Here is a 21881-nt window from a genome sequence, read left to right as displayed (position 1 = left end):
GTATATGTTTTGAAAACTCTAGTGAATTGCTAATGTTGCTGTTAGTGATATTGCTGATATGAGTAGCTCAGACTCCACACAGAATCTTGAATAGAATGATTTGGCCCACGAAAAGAACAGAGTTTCTGCATATCAAATAGCCCATAGCTACCTTCTAAGAGAAGGGAAAAAGTATGTTTTGAAATGTGATTGTTCTGCATATTAACGTTTCCCCACTTGTGTTCGTAGAGAGACTCACACCTGATAGATCAGCTGTACTGGAAATACACTTCAATGTGATTGATAATGTTTCTGGTTCCTTGTGTTGATAACATAGGGATAGGATGTTTCTGAAAATTTGTTACCACAGAGCGTATGTTATGCTCAGCATACCAGTCATGCCCACTTTCTTTTCCCATATCTTAAAACTGTTTTCCGGGAGGCAGAAGTTGAAATTCTCCATTCATCTCCTACACAGTTTATAAAACAAGCAGCTGTACTGAGCTCAGTAGTTTGATCTGCCAAGTTTTTTTGTTTTGTTTTTTTGTGGGTTTTTTAATCACTTACCTAGAGGACCAATTCCTGAAGAAATAGATGTCCTGAAGAAATACAGTTATGTTTTGGACCCTTGCCTATGCCAGATTTCAAGGCTACCAGTTTGTGATAGTGGCCATTTGAGAAGGTGCTTGTTGCCGTCTTCACACAGTGCTGAGGGGGTGTTTGTTTCACTAACTTTTTTATTATTATTATTTTGGAAGACTTTCAGTGCTTTTCCTATGGTTGGTGTGAATTGAAGTTTCATAGAATTCACCAAATGGTTGATAGATAGTAACAGCTTTATTCTTCCACTAACTGAAGCTTGGGTGCCTGAAGAAGTACTCTCTAAGTTAAGATCTCTTGCTCTCACTTAGTCTTGCTTAATTTGTGAACTTAAATTTAAAAAAGGACTGGTTCTGGACCCTGTTAGGCTTTATATTTGACTCCAATCTCCAATTTAGAGATAAATCTAGCAAAATATGAAACTGTCTCCTAATAAGTTAAACTACTTTGGTAGGTGTTGGGTGTAGTTGCTAAACTAATGGAGCTGTCTCTTTGGATGTGAGAAGACAGAGGTTCCTGATGAATCAGATCTTATGCTGCCTTTTACTATAATGCTATGATAAAGCTGTCTGGCCTAGATTTCTTTTCCGTTGCTACATAGCAAGGTGCTCTGCTAACTTAATCTCAAAGCAACTCAAAGCCAAGAAGTAACTGGCTTCCTAGGAGGCTTAGTATGCTGGACTGAAAATGTGCTTAAACTTTGGGAGTCTAAGAACAAAACTCTGATCTACTTTGCTGCTACTCTTCCTCTTTGAGTTCTGTGCTTCAGAACCAGTCTGGTCAGGGTCGGTGCAATTGCTTGGGTACTTCTCGTGCAGATACCATGATTCTTGTCTTTGAAGGCATGCTGTTTTGGGGGATTTTTTGTTTGGGTCTTTTTTTTCCTTTTCTTAGATAATTACATGTAGTGTTTGTTTAGGAGTGTATTTTAATTGAATAATTTTGTATTGCTCATTTTTAAGATTTATACTGAAATTACATAATTTCTATTAAAAATGACATAATTCTTTTCTATTAAAAGTGACAGAAAAGTCACTGGAATGAACACTACTTATATCAAAATATGAGCATACATGTAGTCAAAGAGATCTGAATATGGGTACATGAATATATATGCGTTTGTGTGTATGTCTAACCTGTACTAACAGGGGAAAAATTCACTGGGTTTTTGTTTTGTTTCTTTATTTTTAAGGGCTCACAGTTTGTCTCCAACAGATCATCTGGCAGCATTTTACTTGGCACTGCAGCTTGCCATATCCAGACAGGTTAGTTGTGTTTTAAAAGTGCAGCCTCACACTGTCATATGATGATTAGAATTTGTATCTGTTGATGGATACAGATGAAGATTTCTTCAATAAAAAACTGGTTTTCCTTGTATATATATGCATATCTATGGAAAAAAAACCCCAAATATTCTCTCTGAACACCTTCAGTCTTGTACACTTCTCCAGAGTTCTGCCACAATATTTCCAGCTCTAGGATTAGAAATAAGTCACTCAATTTATTTGTTTCAGCATTTACGGTGCTGGATGGAGAGAGAAAAAAAGTCAATTTTCACCCTGTTTTTACCTATTACGTGTAATCTCTGCTCAGACTGGTTATCTGGAGAGTGGGACTCTTGAATCTAGTTTTTAATGATCTTGACAGTGCTTAAATCTTGAGTATCTGCTAACATCCATGCCTTTTCTGGATATTTGAAGGAGGTTTGGTTATTGTGAACAAAATTACAAAAATGTGTTTAAAAAACTGGAAAATACTTTAAAGCTGTAAAAGAGATCAGAGCTCGGTCCAACTTGTACAGCTGTTATGTTTAAGGGATTTAGGATTCTATCACATATCACATGAATTTGGATAACGTGGAGCTGCTTTGTATATGTCATGGTAAGCCTTTTCCTGTGTCATGTTTATTTTAGGAAATAGTTTTGAGCACAGTAGTTTACATACTCTAGGTGACTACTTTTCATTGCTAATGAGTAGCAGAGACATTGGACTATGTCGCATTAGAGTGGAATGGATTGTCACTTTAATAGCACAAAATATTTTTCAGCAGCAGGCTATGACTCTCTACTTCTGAATTCCAAACTTCTCATGTTGCTTAATTAAATCTCCTGTTTTTAACACTTAGTGTACTTATTTTGAGCAAAAGCACATGCAGCTGAGGAGATAATGAAATTCCATGTGAAGAAAAGTTACTGTTGCAGTCTAGCTGTACATTTTAGTTAATGTATTACAATTAAAATATTTTCAAAATCATGTAGAAATACAACCAATACTTGAAAAAAGAATAGTAAGTGAATATTTTAAAGAGCTGAAGGGAACTGTTTTAATAAAACTTGTATCTTATTTTCCAGGGCTAATATATTATTTAATTTTTACTGTTCACTGTAGAGCATCAGGTCCATTTTAAACTTCTGAGTAGTGTCTTACAGGAGTCTATAGAATTCTACATGGTATCCAGGTGAATATTTTGAAAATTTTATGGACATGCAATCAAGTAATAGGCAATACTTCTAATAGTGATGCTTTCTTTTTCTGCCTTTTTTTAATCAGATACCAGAAGCTTTGGGTTATGTTCGTCAGGCTCTGCAACTACAAGGAGATGATGCCAACTCTCTTCATCTCCTTGCACTCTTGCTATCAGCCCAGAAACACTATCATGATGCTTTGAATATCATTGATATGGCCTTGAGTGAATATCCAGAAAATTTTATGTGAGTGAATGTCATTTTTGCTTTCTATGCTTTCTCTCATATTTATTTTTCTTAGATTCTCATCTCATTCCTTTCAAGAGGGGGTGGATTTGAAGATTGGTCTGGAGTTTTTTTCCAAATGTTCCCCTCTGCCCATTTAATGCAAGTCTGCTTTTTATTAAAGGCTTGTTAAATAGTGATTAAGGATTTCATTTTGGAAGGGAGGCTAGAGCTGGATAGTTGGTCTTATTTTGTCTTTTTCTACAGACTCTTTATTTAGATAATTTCTCCCTGTTGCATGCTTTATTCTGTCTTCTGTTTTTATGCAATATTCTAAGAAGGGTAAACAGGACTTTACTATTAGCTAGGATAGATTTATCCCATCCTACAGATAACTCTATGCATATTGTATGCAATCTATTCTGTAAAATACACCATAACGGAGAATCTCCTGTTTTGCCTGTATAATAACCAGTCATCTGAAGTTTGCTGATGGATAACTAAACAAGTGAACAGGGAAGAAGCACGTTTGGTAGATGTTCTCCTGTTGTTTAAGAAAGAAATCATTCTTTGTGTTTATTCTTCATGTTAAGTATATCTTAAAATACATTTGGATTTTATACTTTTGTAATTTTTTTTTATTGTTATTATTTATTTTCTTATGAAAATCTGATGAAACGCTTCACAGCGAAATATCTCAGGGACAGCTTCCATTAACTTCCAATGTTCCATTCTGATGCTTTACCAACAGTCACTAAGGTTGTAATCCATAGTATTACAAATATCCTAAATGCTTATTTAGACACTTTTTTGAAGTATCTCAACCTTAACTTTTAAATGACTGGCCTGTATCATAAGTTGGTACTATATCAACATACCAAAAAATATGATTTCTTTAAGAATTATTAGTTTGAAAATAGGGATTATAGTGTTTTTCCTTCCTGTTCCTTGACATTTCATGCCTCTTTTTGGCTGTCTATATAAGGTACTGTTGCCTTTTTCCTCATAAATCTGACCAGGACCTCTGTTGATATCACCTCTCCTCAGAACTTCTGTCTCTTGTAGCCAGTTCTGTGCAACTGCTTTTGTGGACTTTTTCTTCTTTCTCACTTCCTGGCTTATCCACACACGTATAACTTGTCTCTGTTCTTACTAGGGGCTTCCACACATGCTTCATGATTTCAGAACTATCTAGCAGTTCCTCTCCCAAACCTGTCTGTGCTTTCCTCGGGTCTGAGGGACCTGTCAGTAAGTCATGGTTTGAGCGGCAATTGAAGTATCAGCTACCTAATTTTATGCCCTATTATTGTTAAAAACAAGTATGTTCAAAGCACCGTGATCTGTCATCTTCTGTCTGTTACTGGTTCATCTTCTGCCACTTAGTGGCGATGTAAATGACAAAGAAGCTGCTGTATCTCTCAGAATATCAATAGTCTAGAAGAAGTATTTCTGAAACTGCAGTTCTCCCTACTGTAATAAGAGAACAAAGGATCGTTCAGTAAAATGTTTAAAATTCCTCTTGTGAGCATTCAAAAGGTATTTATGGGTTTTTCAAATATGGTTCAAATATGGCCTTTCTGTACTTGTTTATAATTGCATCTTGTAGTTAAACATGTTGCCTGAGTTGTTTTAAAAAGTACTGATCTTTCTGTTAATGTATGGAAGTGTATTAATCATATGGGTCATAATGGTGGTTCTAAATTGTTCGTCCTGTTGTATAATACAAACACCGTGGTGATACAATGTACTATGTTGCAACCTACTGGTACAGATCAGGGAATTTGAGAGGAATATCTTGGCAGTAGGAATCGCCATCAGATGTGGCAACAATTGCTGAAGGATCCAAGGTGAAACACAGCTCTATGTGTATCTAGACAGTCTTTTAGAGTCTTTTTTTTAGTGCTGTCAGGTTACTTCTGGTTCCCAGAGAAGTCAAGGATATGATTGAGACTCCTTGTGTGCTCTCTGCAATTGATACCGACAGCCATACAGACACATCTGGTCAATAATACAAATTTGGATTGATTCCTTCATGTAACTGGGTTATTTTTGCAAGGATTTATCAGCAAAACCTCAAGTTTACAATCTGTTCTTGTGCACTATATCTGGTGCTCTTGAAATGGTTGACAACGTGTATGTGCATATATATATAAGATATAAACCACAAATGCTTAGTGTATTGTTGTTTCTGTTTTCTTATTCTGCAATGTCTGTAAACAGTACAATCTCACAGTACTTTCTAGCAGACTGGGAAGAGATCCTCTTGTGTTCCTCTAAGGCTTGCTAATTTTTAGATATACTGAAACATTTGATTATTCGCCTATCGTATTTTATTGGCTTTTGTAAACACTTCAAATGTCATCATGTTTTATGTTTTATCTTTCGGTTATGTCTGCAATCCCAGTAAGCTAAATAGTACAAGACTTTTCTCGGTATTCTCTGTATTTCTGTTAGAATGAATCCATTACCTCAGCCTTATGCAAAATGATACTTTGATAGCTTTGCAGCATAATAAATGTCTGTACTTGGAAAATATTAAAGTAACACATAGGGCTTGTGATTTATGTTATTTCTTATTTCTTCTATTGTTATTCTTATCCGCATACCTCTGTATGCTGTAATTGCACTGCTGCACTGAGTGCTGTCCTGCCCTGTTCTCAGCTGTATGTTCTTTTTGTTTTGCTTTTCTTTGAAAACAAAATAAATTTTCAGAGGTTTATAATGCTACATCTTTGCATAATGCCAGAGGTTGCAAGGAAGTCATAGAATACACTGAGAGTCATGCTGAGAAGTGGATACTTTCCAGCACTTCTGTTGTAGTCAATTAGTAAATATGTTGCCTGTCAGTTTTTAACCTTTGAAAATCTGATGCATTCCTAGAATTCATGTTCAATATTTGAGGTATATAGCAAGCATACCTTCGTATCTTAAATTAGCATTAACCTTCCTGCCCTGTAAAGCTAGAAAGCTGCTGAACAAATAATCTGGCCAATCAGATAATGATTTTGCCCCATGCACCTCTAGGTCAGTAAGTAGAAAGAAATTCCTCAGAGCCAAAGACTTGTGTCCCATCATTATCTAAAGGAGAGGAAGGATTGAGCAAACATCACATTGTGCTGTTAGCAGCAAAGTACAGCTTTTTCTTTGAATGGAGAGTTGATTGTTCTTCCTTTGTTCGTTATATTGGCAGCATAAATATGCAATCTGCTCTAAGATCTTAAGGAGTATAGGAAAAACTATTGGTGAAAATCTAAGAAAGCTCTAAAAGTGAAATAGGTATGTAGTAATGTTTTCCAGAAATATTCAAAATGCAAGATATTTGCTGAATATCTATAGCACTATCATTTCAAACTTTTTATAAGCTTAAAATGCTAGGTTGTAACCACTCAACTTATAAACAAGTTACCTGTGTTTTTCAGAGCAATACAATCAATCTACTTTTAAATGCTAGCTAACCTCTGAAGCCTCCTGAAATCTGAGAGTGCTTTGATCCAGGGACAAAAAGATCTCTAGACAAAAGATTACTGAACAGATTAAGATTATTGAAAAGATTATGAATACCCTGCTCTGGTGACATGGGTGGGAGTAAGGTGCCAGCACCAAAAAATCTGAATAGTTAATCTCAGTCAGGTCCTACTGCATTTGAATTCATCTAAAGTTACACTGTTTTTTCCCCACCTTTCATTAGACAACTTGTCCGTGTTATAGGAATGCAAAGTTCAGTTCTTCTCCAGCTTGACAGGATTTGAACCCACAGATGATGCAGCTCAGAGTCATAACCATCAAACTATGTGGGAGACTGGGTGAGATGATCCATTTCTCCTCTTGAAACGGAAGCAGGGACATGCTGCCCTGAATGCAAAGAGAGTAGGCAGGAAGGAGCCACAATATATCCTAAATCACTAGAGTACTTAACTATGTGGGAGGCTTGAGGTCTTAGCTGCTTGGATTTTCCTTGAATTGTATTTATTTTAATCAGTGATTGTCTGCTCTGAATGTATAAGCAGTCCCAGAGGTGTGCATTACAGTCTGAAGGTGTATTCAGAGATATGATGCAAAGCAATGGTGGTTGTGTTGCATTGGTTCATATTGGGCTTGTGTATCTTGTGCAATATATATAGTACAGTTATATGTGCAATTACCTGAGGAGCCTTATTTACAGACTCCTTCCCATGACTCTTTCCTGTATTTTTATCTGCTTGTTACAGGGAATCTATATCATAGTGGACTTCTGAATGATATGAAATCTTGAAACAACACTTTTTATCTATTTCTACTTCATGGTTAGTCGATAAGTAGATTCTCAGTCAAGGGAGACAGTGTTAGGTTTCTTAATGAAATACTTGTGATGTTGTTTTCTTAATCTTAGCTGTTTGGGGTTCCCTCATTATTTCAAGTGTTGGGGCACTTAAAGATGAGTATAGTGCCTGAAATTAGTGTAATTAGGCAAAATAAATAATAAGTATTAATTGCTAATTTTATGCTGAAAATTGAACTGCAATGGATAGCAGCTGACAAGCTTTTAAAGTAGCAGAAGTAGGGAACAGCAGATGGGTTATTTGAGGAGTGCAAGCATGTTATTTTAATGTGAAGTACACTCAAAAAGGAAAGACATATGGTAACAGGTTTGAAGACAACTGAAGGCTAAGTTCACAGTTTAAACATTTACATTTGTTGAAGTGTGATGGAAATTTTTTTTCTTCCAAGCATATTTCACAGAAGCATCAGGCCAATATGTCACTCCTCTGAAAACTATTAAATCCTTTCCTTCCTGACCCTCAGGGGCTCTTTTGAGCTACATTAGATTTCCCGGAATCGCAGAGCCTTTTAACATGCCTCTCAGTTCATTGATTAACAAACCTGTTTCCTTCTGGGAGTTGTCTGGGTGGGCATAACAGAAGAGCTGTTTGGTGCGTGCAGTGTATGATGATACATACATTGATGTTTTGTGGGACAGGGGTGTATTTATCAATTAAAGGGAATAGACTATGCTATTGTGTTTTCCTAAGGTCGGTTGTAGTTGCACTACAGTGTGTGGTGCTGGTTAAACTTAAACTTTTTTTTTCCTTGATAAATAGAGCACTGGAAATTATTTGAGGAAAGGGCAGTAATATATGATTGGACAAGAAGTAGTGATCTGCTAGGCTTGCCAAAATCACATCTTTCAGGTTCTTGTCAAGATTTGACAACATGCTTTTTCAAATCCATTCCATTTTGAGCCTGTCCATCTTGGGAGTTAAATGAATTTGTTCTCAGGAATGATGTTTCTGTAAGTCATGAAAGACAGTATCAGTTGCTTGTGTTTCTTTTCGTGCTGGGCTTGTCTCCCCCTCCGCTTTGGTTGTTGTTATGTGCTTTTACAGAATGGCCCATTAAAAAAGACATTGTTGATAGGTAGATATGACTTTATATAACCAATTGGTCATTGGCCTCAGGGTCTTATCCCTGAATTATATTTGCTGGGCTGTAGATTCTTCTTTGAAACTTGATTGAAGGAGTCCCAGTTTGGGTCATGAGCTGGCTGCCGCAGGGTGTTCAAGGCAGGAAAACAAAAAGTTTTCAAGTATAACTAATTTGTTCTGGCTTTAGTCAGAAACCATCGTCATTATAGTTTACAGATTTACATTTTCTTAAGGACATTGAGTTCATAAGATGGAATACAGTATACATAAACTCCACCAAAAGTCACAGGACTGGCTGCTGCTTTTCCTTGCAAAGAAGCAATGCTACTACTTTGTGAACAAATATATGGGGAGTAATATTTCAAAGGGTGCAGCAGAGGTCATCCAATGCACACCAAAGATACCTACTCATGGTTTCCACAAAATTGTGTTATTTTGGGGCTTGAAGGGCTGTTTTTGTTGCATCTTTTGCTTGTTTGAGAGTCAGGCTTCAAATAGCAATCTGAACTGCCTATTTTCACTTCATCTATGTTTCTGTATATGGGCTTCCCACTACTGGGGATCTGTGCAACCAAAGTTGGAGGAAATTACCCTTATGATTAATATTGACACTATAGAAATCTGTCACTTTTCCTGAATCACTTGGAACAGATTTCACATCTTTTGGGTATGTTTGGTGATTGATTGGGAAACAGTTTAGGAGACTTTTTTTATTAAGTTAAATGATTTTCTGGAGTTCTTACAAAAACTAGAGTTGGTTGCTTGACCTCCTGTTGCCAGTGTTGGGCATCCAGTGATTCAGTCAATTGGATTTCCTGAAGGAACCGGATTGATAGAAGCAGCTGAAAAAAAGCCTAAGTAGACATTGCTTATAGTTGTGTTCGGTAACCCCTTCTAATTAATTGTGTCTTGTTAGCTTGCAAATGCAGCTTGGATAATTGAGACTCATTCCTGGCTGTTGACACTTTGAACAAAAATGAGAAGCAGATACGATTAACTGGGAAAGAAGAAACTGGCTTCAGGATAAGGCGGGAGAAATTGATTGGGTAACAATGTCACAGGAATTCAAAAGAAATCACCAGGAAATAAGATTAATTTGTTCAGTCATCCAAAAAGTTATTTCAAGGTACTTACAAATGATGATTTTTCATGTTTCGTAATGAATGATTTATATTTATATCTTTCCTGATAATAAAACTTTCCTTGAATACACAAAATGGAGTAGACTGACTGTGCAAGGGTTCACTTTGCAATTGCAGCAGACACCTCTATGAATTTCTTTCTGTACTTTGATTATCATGGTGATAGAAGTGATGCACCTAAAATCACTGAATGTGTAAGTAAATCCTTTATAAAACTATACGTATGTCATATTCTATTTAGTTTCATGTTGTCATTCTCCCTGTAGGTTAAATTTTTGCAGTTCTGTCATTTTGTGTTTTGATGATCATGCAGATGGTTTGGAGTTGACTAATGTGAAGCTGTAAGCTTTCTACAGCAAGCATTAAAGGGACAGCTGTCAAAACTGGATGCTCAAATTAACAGAGTTTGAAGCCAAGAAGATAAATTTTTAAAACTCCTGACCTTCTATATATCAGAAGTTGCCAAATTTGCTATAGTTTTTCTATTAATATAGATTTAGCTAAAGCATACCTTCCAGAGGACATCCGATCTTGATAAGAACACATCAAAAACTGGAGAAACCATTGCAGCATGTGGTAGTTTGTTTCAGTGTTTCAGCTGCAGTCTTCATTAAGACTGTATTTTTGTTCTTGAGTTGATCCCGTATTTGTTTCCAGCCATTGGTTTTTATATCGTTCTTTACTAAGCACTCTGTAATACGGGTGACTTCATACTCTGATGGTAGCTTCTGTAATCAGGTCACCTCCAAATGTCCTTTCTGATAAGAACGTCACCGTACTTGCTGACAGTAGGGCACGTTCTCTAGCCTTTAAGTTATCTGTTGCGCTGTTGAACTGTAGCCAGTCTTCATCACATGTAAACAAGAACTGCACGAAATATTTCAGTATCGTTTATCACTGCTTTATACAGAGACTCACCTGCATCGTGTCTGTTAGAAAGGATTGTGTTAATTATTTTGAGCGTAATTGCTTCGTTGGGGGCTTATATTCAATTACCTGTTTGCTGGCATTCTTACTTGCTTCTTGGTCAGTTATTTCTACGATTCATTTCCACACTAGAGTGCAAAGGCTGTATTTGTTCCTATAGCTATATGCTGGGTTTTTAAAAAGAAATCCAGCTTAAGAGCTATTAAGCCGTGCTGCTGAACAAATTGTTTGGAAAGCTTCCTACTGTGCTGTTATAAGGATCTTTTCATTAAGAGAGTATATTACACATAAATTAGAGTCCTGTTGGATTCAAGTGGAATTCCCAAGTGAAGGGTCTTAAAGCAGACAGCCCTACCTCCTCTTTTTAAAAGAAGCTACAAACTTGCAGACAGTAAACTGTTGTCAGGTTCTGGAGTGTGAATGAAGTAAACGCTGGGAACTCTAAGATTTCCTTTTAATTTTAACCTTTTTCTTCTAAACCACTTATTTATGAGTAATTACAAGACTGTCAGAAGGGCACTTGCTGATAGTACATACTGACTAAGAGAAACTGAATTTGCTAAGGTTTTTTATATTTTTCAAGCCCTGAACAATGTAAATAATTTCTATAGTAAGAGAAGAATAATGAAGTTTACTCCCAATCCTAACTGAAAATAGAGCATTCTGTTCAGTTTTTATCAGGATATGGGGGTATGGACCCTTCAGAAGTAGTCGTCTAGTGGAATTAAAAGTTTGCTGTAGAAGGTTTCTTAGTCTGAGGGACTTCAGGGAGATTCCTGATTACTGCTGTGTTGCGTGACACTGCTCTAGCAGGCGTATCTGGTGGAAGAATGATAGATAGCATGTCATATTGCCAGATTTGAAGAAAGAATTGGGGAATGAAAGGCAGGTCTCTTCCATGCAGTAGTGTGTGGAATACAGATATCCAGCTATGGCTGATCCAAGCTGGTGTGCTCATACGGTGCACAGCAACTTGTGAAAACTGCTTACTTGATCCCAAAAGCAAAGCAGCTGGTTTTAAAATGACACCCAAGGCGAGCAGTACCTGTTCACTGAAAGAACTAAGAGTTCTCAGTACTAATAGTGTTACTTGTCGCATAGCAGAGCTTGGTCTTCACTACTTTGAATTTTATTATTCTATTAATTTAAAGAAATATCCTTAAAAACTTAAGCCAGTATTGGACAAATTAACTCCTCTTGATCTCCTGACATTATAAGAGTGTTTCTGTGGAAGGGAATTGGTGGTTGTAGCATCTGGGTCTTTTATTTCAAAAAGTGAAACAGGCTGGCTGAGAAGAAGGAGGCATAATTAAGACAGTGATTTTATTTTGGAGATTCACAAGTTCTTAACTATGCTACAAATTACACTGACTGGCTGGTAGGCAAAGCTTCAGATCATGATTTAATAGATAGTTTGTTCTGATTAGGAAATAGAGTACTAGCAAGAACCTTGGAAGTCACAAGGCTCCATTATTATAGTTGTCCTATCTGTAATACTTTTCATGAACTTAGCAACTGTATTTTAAGAACAGTTAGGTTATTTGCTTCACCTCTTCTGCAGCCTATCCAAAACAAACTGTGAGGAAGCAATCTCTTCTACAATTTCATTTATAATCTTGAGACCTAATTTCCACCCTTAATGTTTTAATAGTCTGTATGGTCTTTATATATGCTAATTTTTGTGGAAACATTATCGTCTAGATAAATTGTTCTTTTCCCTTCATGGTGCTTGTCTCATCTGTATTTATAGATAGAATTTGTAACTCTTCTTGGCTTTCTTTTGCTAGACTGACTAAATGAAGTATTTTTCATACTCTGCAGTCTCCAGTCAGCTGACGACCCTCGCAGCCTTTCTCTGCAGCTGCTCCAATTTGAAATTTCTCGTGTGTGTGTTTTTTAACTGTTAGAATTATGTATAACATTCCAGATGTGGTCTCACCGGGGTATTGTACAATGGCACTGTCTCTTTCTCTTCCTGCTCCAATGAGTACATTCCAGAATCGCATCTGCCCTCTTTAGAGCTGTCTCACCTTGATGAACCTGGCTGTTAGGCAGCTCTGGTTTGGAGTAAGTGTTACACAGGTTGTTTGGTACAATCTGTTTATTAAACCTGAACTATAACCCATTTTTCCATTAACAATGTTATCTAATACTTCTTTCATTTTTTTGTATGCTATTTTTGTATAAATTTTTGCATGTTATTAAGATTTTATATATTCACCTGTGCCTTCCCTCTTGAAAAAAACATTGGCAATATAGTTGCTGTTCCCCCATCGTTAGAGAAGTGATATTTTTCTTTAAAGTTTTTACTCTAGAATGACAATCTTGTGTGTCACTGTTTCCATAATTCTGAGAAATTGATTATTTTTGACTGTATTAATTTTAATCATTTTTAAAGTGTTCCAGTTCTCCATTTGTCATTGTTTTCATATCTGAGACAACATAGATAAGGATTATGGTGGAGGTTGGGGCTTCATTCCTGAATATCCTTAATCTTCATCCCATTGTCCCCGTTTAGTATACACATTTTCTTTTTTTTCTTACTTAGGTACAAAAAAGCCTTTAAAGACTGTAACTTTTTTGTATAATAACCCGTTCAGGTATAGTTTAGCTTTACTTTTTACTGTGTACCTAAGATGCAGCTTTCTGTGCTGATTTTTCTTCCTCTTCTCTCCCCTCTCTGTCCCCTGCTATTCTTGATAGGATCTCTGCATGTTTCTGATGTCTTACTTGCACAATGTTATCAATGATTGGCTTGTTGAACATTGTTTTACCCCTTCAACTTGAGATGTGGCTTCTTAAATGTTTTAGCATCTTTGTGTTAAATGCCAGGCTTCTGCTGTATCGTGGATGTCTTTGCCAACCTTCGCTATCAAATTATTTGGGTGTATGCTGCTGAAATTCAAAGACCTAGTTATAAACCCGTTTGGGATTTTTCATTCTTTATTTAAATAAAAATCCAGTAATATATGGATTAGGTTGTGAGCAGCTGTTTTATAATGTCCTCATTAGTTAGTGAGAACAGTCTTGAAGTAATGGAGTCATTTGCTGCTTTAGTAGCTATTTCATAAATCTATCAGCTATTAGTTCCAAGAATAACTAAGCCCTTCCACTTGAGAGTTTGATTTGTTCTCCATTTTGTGCCTGGGTAATTAGTCTCCTAAAATGATACAATTCACTTTATTTTTATCTAACGTTAAAAATCTGCAACCATATTAAACACTGATGCTGAAACAAATGCCCCATTAGTCTAATGTCTTTAACAGAACCTGTTTTTACCTACTTCCCTTCCCCAAACAATTTGACCTAAACAGATTTCTGTTCTTGTTATCTGTTATATTTATTCCAGTTTGACATGTTGCTGACACATATTGTTCTACTCTTCATTTCTATTTTGAATATTGTCTATTCCTCGGTACTTGCATTCTTAGTCATGAGTGCTGTCCCACCATGCTGTGGTTACTCTGTCATACTTGTTCTGCACCGTGTGCCAGTAGTTTAAACCACTGACTCTTACAAACAGAAACAGATAATTCATGATACTCATAAAATGTACAGCTTGATTTTCATCATCCTATCTCTTGGTAGTTTTTATCCATTCTTCACCATTTTTAATAGTGTATTAAAAACGGGTGTGAAAATGTCCCTGTAAAGTTTAAAATTCTCTGTGTCAGTAGTGCAGGCTGTATTCCGGAAGAGTTGTTTCCACAGATGCTTGAAGCTGAACTTTCAGAGAATCCTTTTTCAGATGATCTACCTCATGGTTTCTAAAACCTTCCTGATAATACTTGTCCCTGAGCTGCTTGTTTATCTTGTTATGAACTTGTACCTCCAGCCATATTTCAGGGGAACTTGGAAGAATTAAGTTAATTTGGGAGACCTGTTTGTCACATGGTGTTCCTCCTGCCTGTTGCCTCCTTCCTTTTTCTTCGCTTCCTTACCCCATTTGTTAAGTAAACTTTTACTTGGCAGGTTTTCATTTTGTTATTAACACCCCATCTCAGTTTTCTGAAGTGTCTTAGTTATTTTGTGATTTGTAGTCAAAATATTTCTTGGACCCAGGGAAACTGCTCTGTGTGGCTTTGTAAATGCAACCTTTTCTATTCAAAAGATTATTTTTGGTTTAGTGTGGATAATCCCACACCAGTGTATTTTTTTTTCCCCATTAGATACAATTGCCTAGCTTTTCTTTATTAGAATTATGAATATTTTTCCATCATACTTTATTGTTTGTATTTTGGGAAACGTGCAACCATCCAGTCCCCTTGGTTGCCATAATGCATAAAAAACAGGGATGATGTTGCATGTGTACCAAGTGCATCCAAAAGCATCAAACTCTGTGTTGCTTTAATTCTTACAAGTATATTTGTCTTCTGCTATCTTGCCCTTGAATCCTGCACTAGTAGTCCAGGTTCTTATATTTTTATTGCACAGACTCCTGCTATTTTGTACACGTGTTTAAGTCATTTCTTAATAATCAAATCCCCTCTCTATCTCCCACTCAATTTTTCTTTTAGCTCTTACATGATGAATCTTAGTGATTTACTGACCCTGTGCCTTCTCTCTGCTACAGAATTCCTGAAAGTCTTAAATGCTTGAAGGCTGTTAATGTAAATTCAGTCTATCTGTAAACTGTACATAATAAGGTATATATTACGATTGTCTTCTTTCTAGAATGACTTGTAAATTCAGTGCTTCTGAATTTATTATGTTCCATAACTTTTGTAAGGTGCTTTATGATCACAAATTTTAAAAAATTGAACTTCTATAGGCTCTTCAAACTGTAAAAAGTACTCTTTTCTTTTTACATACAGAGAAAAAGGAAAGGGATTGTATGAGGTAGATTCCTGTGGTTTTGGGTTTGGGTTTTGATGCCTGGGTCTTGTTGTTTGGGCGGGGAGTGTGTGTGCACACGTGTGAAGGGTAGAACAGATGTAGTGTGAGTGGAGGAGGATGTTATTTGCCATTTTTCCTTGAGTAAAATGATGGACAGACCTGGACATTTTTTCTTCCAGTGATATAGTCACAGTTAAACAAATATCTAGAGAGGACTGCTCTGCCAAATGAAATATGACTTTAAATTATCTATATAGTTCCCTGTATACTCAAATCCAATTTACTGGTAGGAAGAAAGCTAAACTAGTGTAACTGATTACTCTGTTCTGCATTCCTACAAGACATCAGATGAGACTCCATATGACCTTATTTACCTCGCTTATCCACAGGTGCTCATTCTCTTAAACTAACTCAGCGACCTGCCTTTCGTTTCCTCCTCAGTCCCACCAACACACATATTGTACAGTTAAGGTAGCGTGATTCATTTTTAGATTTACATGCTGGGTAGTTTCTGCAAAGGACATTCAGTGCAACACTAAAGCTTTAGCTACTGTAACTTGCTGAGGCAGTTGATGTCATTTCTTATTCTTGAGAAAACCCTCTGGCAGTTTGCAGTTACTATTAGCAGCCTCAAAGTTTGTATTTGGGATAAGAAAGTTCTGAGCTTTCACACATGCCCACCCTCTACACCCTTCTCAGTCTTCCCACGCAAACCATATGACCAATCATATAAATTTTTCACTTAGGATGATTAAGGTTGCACTGGAATAAAATGCCAAAGTACACCTGGGTTTAAAAACAGAAAGTAGGCTAACAGTTTTATATGCATCCTCTCCTCCTGCTTTGTGCTCTTTCATCTTGCAATTTACTAAAAATTGCTTTTAAATTAGTGTTTTTTCCAGTGTATTACCTGTTCCCAGATGCTGTGACTCCTATAAATGTGCATACCAATTGACTAGTTCCTTTATTGTCGCATTGCATTTATATTCTTTAATTATCCAGGGAGGTGTCTAAGTTAATCTCTGTGGAGAACCTTCTGCTGATACAGGGAATGTAAAAGGAATATGCAGTCGTCATCTTATGAGGCTATGCACTTTATTTGTCCTGCTGCAGTTAGAAACATCAACTTTGAAATCAGAATTAATTTATAGTGGCTTCCAGCAAACATGTTTACTTCCGCTATGAGCAGTTTGCTGCATATTTGATGAATTATGTGCTTTCTTCAGGTTGTCACTTGTAAATGTTCAAAATGTTCAAAATTCAAGTCAAACATCAATTTTAGTGCCTGCTGATGGCAACATAATGTAGAGTGGAGCTCCATTTTCTTGTTGATCTTACCAATGCTGACTTCCTCCCATGAATCTATCTGGTCTAGTGGTATCTTTTTCAGTATAGCCTCTTCCATTTCCTATAATAAAAGTTGATATTATAGGGAAGTAACTTGCATCAGTACTGAGTTGTTTTCTTCGTGAGTTATATGTTAGATAACTATCATCTGAGCCAGTTAATGGAAAATACTTTCCTTTCTCATAAAAGTAGTAAAGATTTTCTTTAGTGAAGATGTCTCTCTTGTCTTCAACAAATGAAGTGCTGTTTTTAGTGGTCCTGCAATTTCACTAAGCTATATTATCTTGCTTAACTTTAAAAAAAAAAATTTAAAAATCCTGTCAACTATTGTTTCTGTCCAGTTGAAAAGGCCATCTTGTAAAAAGCACTGTTACTTTGATGATGTTAGATATTTTACTTTATTGTAATTACTTCCTGAAACAATTACTTAAATCAACACTGTCTCCAGTTTGGTGTGATGTTGGCTATCTTTTAAAAATGTTTTGCTTGAATTGGAATCTCTTTTATTTCTCTTCTAATTTCCTTTCCCTTTTCACTAGATTACTGTTTACAAAAGTCAAATTGGAGTCCCTGTGCAGAGGCCCAGATGAAGCACTCCTTACCTGTAAACACATGCTCCAGATTTGGAAATCCTGCTACAATCTCACTAACCCAAGGTAAGATGCTGTAGAATTCTAGGCTGCTCGATACCTTTCTCATTAGCCTTTCAGGGCAGTATTAGGTCAGCGGTCCTGCTTTTACATGGTCTGGTATTTCGTATTAACAAACTAATCCTCTGGGAATGTGGAGACTGAAGTGCAATGATACCAGTTGAGGGACATGCAGAAACTACCCCGAGTTCTGTGAAGTAAGCACGCCAAAGCTAATAAACTCTGCAGTGATGAGGACTGATTACAGAGATTGGGTAACTCTGCCATTCTCCTTGATGGGGCTCAATGTACTGGTATTGTCTTGATTTTTTCCCCGATCTGGGTTATAGAGCCTTTTATATTGGCTGGTGGAGAGATTGCTGTAGTGGAAATTTAGTTCGAGGACTTTCACTAAATAAAATGAAGGAGGACTAGACGTTAATTAAGACCATAGAAACGCCACAGGTCACATGGATAAATATGATGGTCTTGCAAAGTCAGCATGGCTTTTTTTTAAAGGGAGGTCTTGCTTAGGAACCTATTTACGTTCTTCAAAGGCATTGGCAAGTATTTGGATAAGTTGATATAGTCCTATTTGGGTTTCCAAAATGCTTCTGTGAAGGTCCTTTGCCATATATATTTAGATAAGCTGTGAAATAAACAGGAAGGCCACTTTGTGGAAATCCATGCTGGTACTATTCAACACATTTATCAAGTACCTGGAGAAGAGGACAAGCAGAATTTCTTGCTATCTGGTTGTTTGAAGGGTTGAGAGTTTCTGGAGAAGAGATGCTGCAGCAGAAGAGCTTTGTACCAGGTGGCATCAGATACCTGTATAGCAGTATGATGAACATCATCTGTTCAGTTTTTGCTCTTACTTTGTTTGATCTGTTATGTAAACACATGCATCTCTTTAAGAAGATTGAGAGAGTTGGCCTAATGGCCAAAGGGGGAAAATTGCTTCCCTCTTCAGCGAGCTAGTGAGCAGTTCAGAGCAGGAAAATTTGGAGGGTGTGGCAGGAGAAGACGGGGAAGGGACCCGAGTCGGTCACAGCGCATTGGGAGAGACTTTGATACTGCACTGTGGAGCAGGGAGCAGGACTCTGGGGTTATAGAAAGCAAGTGTGTCAGCAACCAGAGAGGTTTGAGCTGACTTGTTTTCAACTCAAAGTCCCTGAACTAGCAGCAGGGACCTGGGAGAGAATTTCTCTTCTAACTTAGTGGGTGGTGGTTTATTTTAGTTGGCTGGTTGTGTGGGGGGGGAGGGGGGGGTTAAGAGCTTATTGTCAGAATGCTGTGCTGGGCAGAATAGTTACAATTTCTATGTAAGCTTAATTTCAGTGAGGCTTTGCATGTACTCCAGCACGACTTTTCACCTTCCATCTCTGCTGTTACCTCCACAGATCAGGGCTCTAATCATGGCTTGTCATTACTTTTTTTGTTGTTGTTGTGCTAAGACCTACTATGCCATGTTAAATACATGTTAAGTAATGCTTCCTTCAGGCATCAGCAGTGACTGAAAACTTACTCTTGGCTGTGTCAGCTTCAAACAGCAATGTTTAACTCTCATGTCACTGTTCTACTTCAAGAACATCTAAGTGGAAAAATTAACGAGGACTATTTAACATCTGATAGTTTTTACTGCTTTTTTGTCTTGACATTTAAAGCTTTTCTTGAAGTTCTGGTTTATGGTAACAAATGAAAATCAAATTAGGAATGGATAGGAGCTATGAGTAAGTGTCATGATGGAAGGAGACAGGTTTCACGAATCACACATTCAGAGTTACATCAAACAGTGAATACGGATAGCAAGCTGTAACCTTTCTTTGGATGGTCTGTGTGAAATTTAAGGGCTGAATACCTTCATATTGTATCACGGTGATCCAGATCTGTCCAACTGGGATAACAATTACCACTCAGACCTGAAATGTGACTGGGAAGTTCTATTCATCCAACTACACTCCAGATGTAGTGAGGAATGATGATGTAGCCTTGTTGTGAAAACTTATATTTTCCAACCTCTGTAATTTTAACACACACTTCATTTTGTTGAAAAGCACCATTTGAAAATTATGTCTCCCACTGGAAATAATTGAAGCTTTTTTTAACAGTTCTTTAAGCCAATAATAAAAGGTCTTTTAATCATTTGAAACCTTTTTAGAATGTTGTTTTTCAAAGATTTAAGTATCCTTTATGCTTATTTGAAACATCTTTTTCTATTCTGATTTGGACTGAAAACTAATTTTGATGTATCATTTTCCCAATGAGATAAGAACTCACTTTTTTGATAAGCTGTGTTTTATGTTAAACATTTCTTCTTGCAATTAATCAGATTTTATGAAGTAAAATTAGGTTCAGTGTCCTCAATAATCTTTTAATAATGAAAATAAATTACGTATAACTAGATGTACCACACAAAGTAACGGCTAAAGGCAACACTGTGACTTACCTTTGTTCAGCTCATTTAGAACAATTTTCTTATGTCTTTAATTGGCATACAAACATTTTCCTCATGAGCTGGTTAATATGAATTTAAAGCTTATTTTGTGGTGCAAGGCTTGGAAGGTTTAAATGTTTATCTTCAGCCTGCTGCTTGAAGTTCATTAGAAAATAGTTCAATTCTTTTCCAGTTCTTAGTTTGCATTAGGAAAACAGAACAAACCACAATGCTAGTGCTGTGCTTAGAAGATACTTATGCTAAGCCTGGCTTTCCTTGTCAGCAACATTTGGCGTGCTAGTGCTTGTGGATTGAGGAAGTAATTAATACAGCAGTTACCAGAAAATATGCACCAACTGATGTAACAACTATAGCTGATAGTGTATGTCCCAGAAAGTTCCCTTCTGTTTCCTTTGGATTTCTATAATGGCATCATTTTGTAAGGAAATCAGTCATGCAATAATGTTAGGGTAATGCAAAATTTTCTTTATACCATTTTAGTAACAGCTGTACAAAGAGAGGAAGCTTTTTCACTCGTTTTTGGAGCGTGCAACTATAAAGAGTTGCTGAAAGGCTTCTTGCCCTTCTCTCAGTTCAAATTCAGGAGGAGGGGATTTTAAATTGAAGGCAAATGGAAAGATGTACTGAATTCCAGTCTTGCAGTTTAGATTAAAGTCTCTCAGGCTTTACTTTAAGCTAGGAGTTTTGTGGAGTTTTTCCTCTTCGGTGAGAATCAGTCAAACATTTGCAACTCTGCTAAGTTGGGCTAACAGCCCAATTGCTTTAAAGCTTAATTATTTTTAAGTTTGTGGGGTGCTTTTTTTTTAAATGAGGTTTTTAAAAAAGTATTAATTGATAGTGAATAGTACCAGACTTACAATCCTAAAAATGAAATTACTGTATTAACCAGAGAATGTTAAAGAAGGAGTGCCCATATGTGCTTCCTCACACTTTTCTGTCAATGTGTCTCAGTACTCTCCTTATCTTAAGGAGAAGGAACACTTAGTTCTTCAGTCCCTGTTCTTCTGCTGAATCTTTAATAGTAGTTCTAGGAGCAACTAGTTTTCCAGCAAGTATATCAACAAGAAGCCTGAGGGACAGATATTGAGTTACAACTAAAGTAGAAATTAAGTGCATTTTTCCACAGGAGCAATCAGTGAAAACCACTGCTACTGCTTAGGCTCCTGAGGTGTTGGAAGTGTTCAAAATGTTCCTGCTGCACTATTAGGATCAAATTCAACATTAGGCAGTTAATATGTGTGTGTATTAAAAAAAAAAAGAAAATACCCAAAACCAAAAACTCTAGAGATAAGTGATGCCTTTTTACGCAAAATGTAGTTATGGCATCTTTATAACATCTTTACCTAAAATTAGATGTCCTGAGTTTAGTGTTTCTCTTCAGTCTGGGAAAAGTGTGGATTTTCAAACTTACTCAGCTTACTGTGAGAGCTATACCTCATATTATATAAAAGTTTAAGGTACAATAAATCCATTCTGTGAAGCTGTTAGCTATGAATCAAATTAAAAGCCTGTATTCCCTTTGTGGTTGTATTAATTATGAAAACGGAATTGCTGAAGTAAATATGGATTTAGTTTTGCTCAGCTTAGTTCTGTTTTAATGCAGCTGGCTTAATGCACTGTGAGTGGTTACTGGTGCTTGGTACTAAATTTGTTCATAGCAAGAACTTTTATAGCAAGAACCTTTGTGGGAGGAGGGCACCATTCAACTTGTACCTCAGTATATAATTTTATATTTTAATAGCTTACAATCTCTATGCTTCATTACAGTGATTCCGGACGTGGGAGCAGCCTGTTAGACAGAGCTATTGCTGATAGACGACAGCTTAATACAATTACATTACCAGATTTCAGTGATCCTGAAACAGGTAAGA

The 21881-nt window shown here is 36.6% G+C and overlaps 1 protein-coding gene across 2 annotated transcripts in view; it reads left to right on the top strand.

Moving 5' to 3' along the window:
- Positions 1–21881, top strand: part of TTC7B (tetratricopeptide repeat domain 7B) — a 124380-nt gene that overhangs the window by 54620 nt on the left and 47879 nt on the right. For both annotated transcript variants that reach the window (XM_009319443.1, XM_009319444.1), the window contains exons 13-16: positions 1772–1844; positions 3130–3290; positions 17463–17579; positions 21778–21875. In XM_009319443.1, coding sequence (XP_009317718.1) covers positions 1772–1844; positions 3130–3290; positions 17463–17579; positions 21778–21875 — 449 coding nt within the window. The remainder of the gene's footprint in view (positions 1–1771; positions 1845–3129; positions 3291–17462; positions 17580–21777; positions 21876–21881) is intronic.

The sequence above is a fragment of the Pygoscelis adeliae genome, unplaced genomic scaffold (assembly GCF_000699105.1).
Source record: "Pygoscelis adeliae isolate BGI_AS28 unplaced genomic scaffold, ASM69910v1 Scaffold71, whole genome shotgun sequence".
NCBI lineage: Eukaryota > Metazoa > Chordata > Aves > Sphenisciformes > Spheniscidae > Pygoscelis > Pygoscelis adeliae.
Note: the sequence above shows the minus strand (reverse complement) of the source record. Positions and strands in the feature narration are given on the sequence as shown.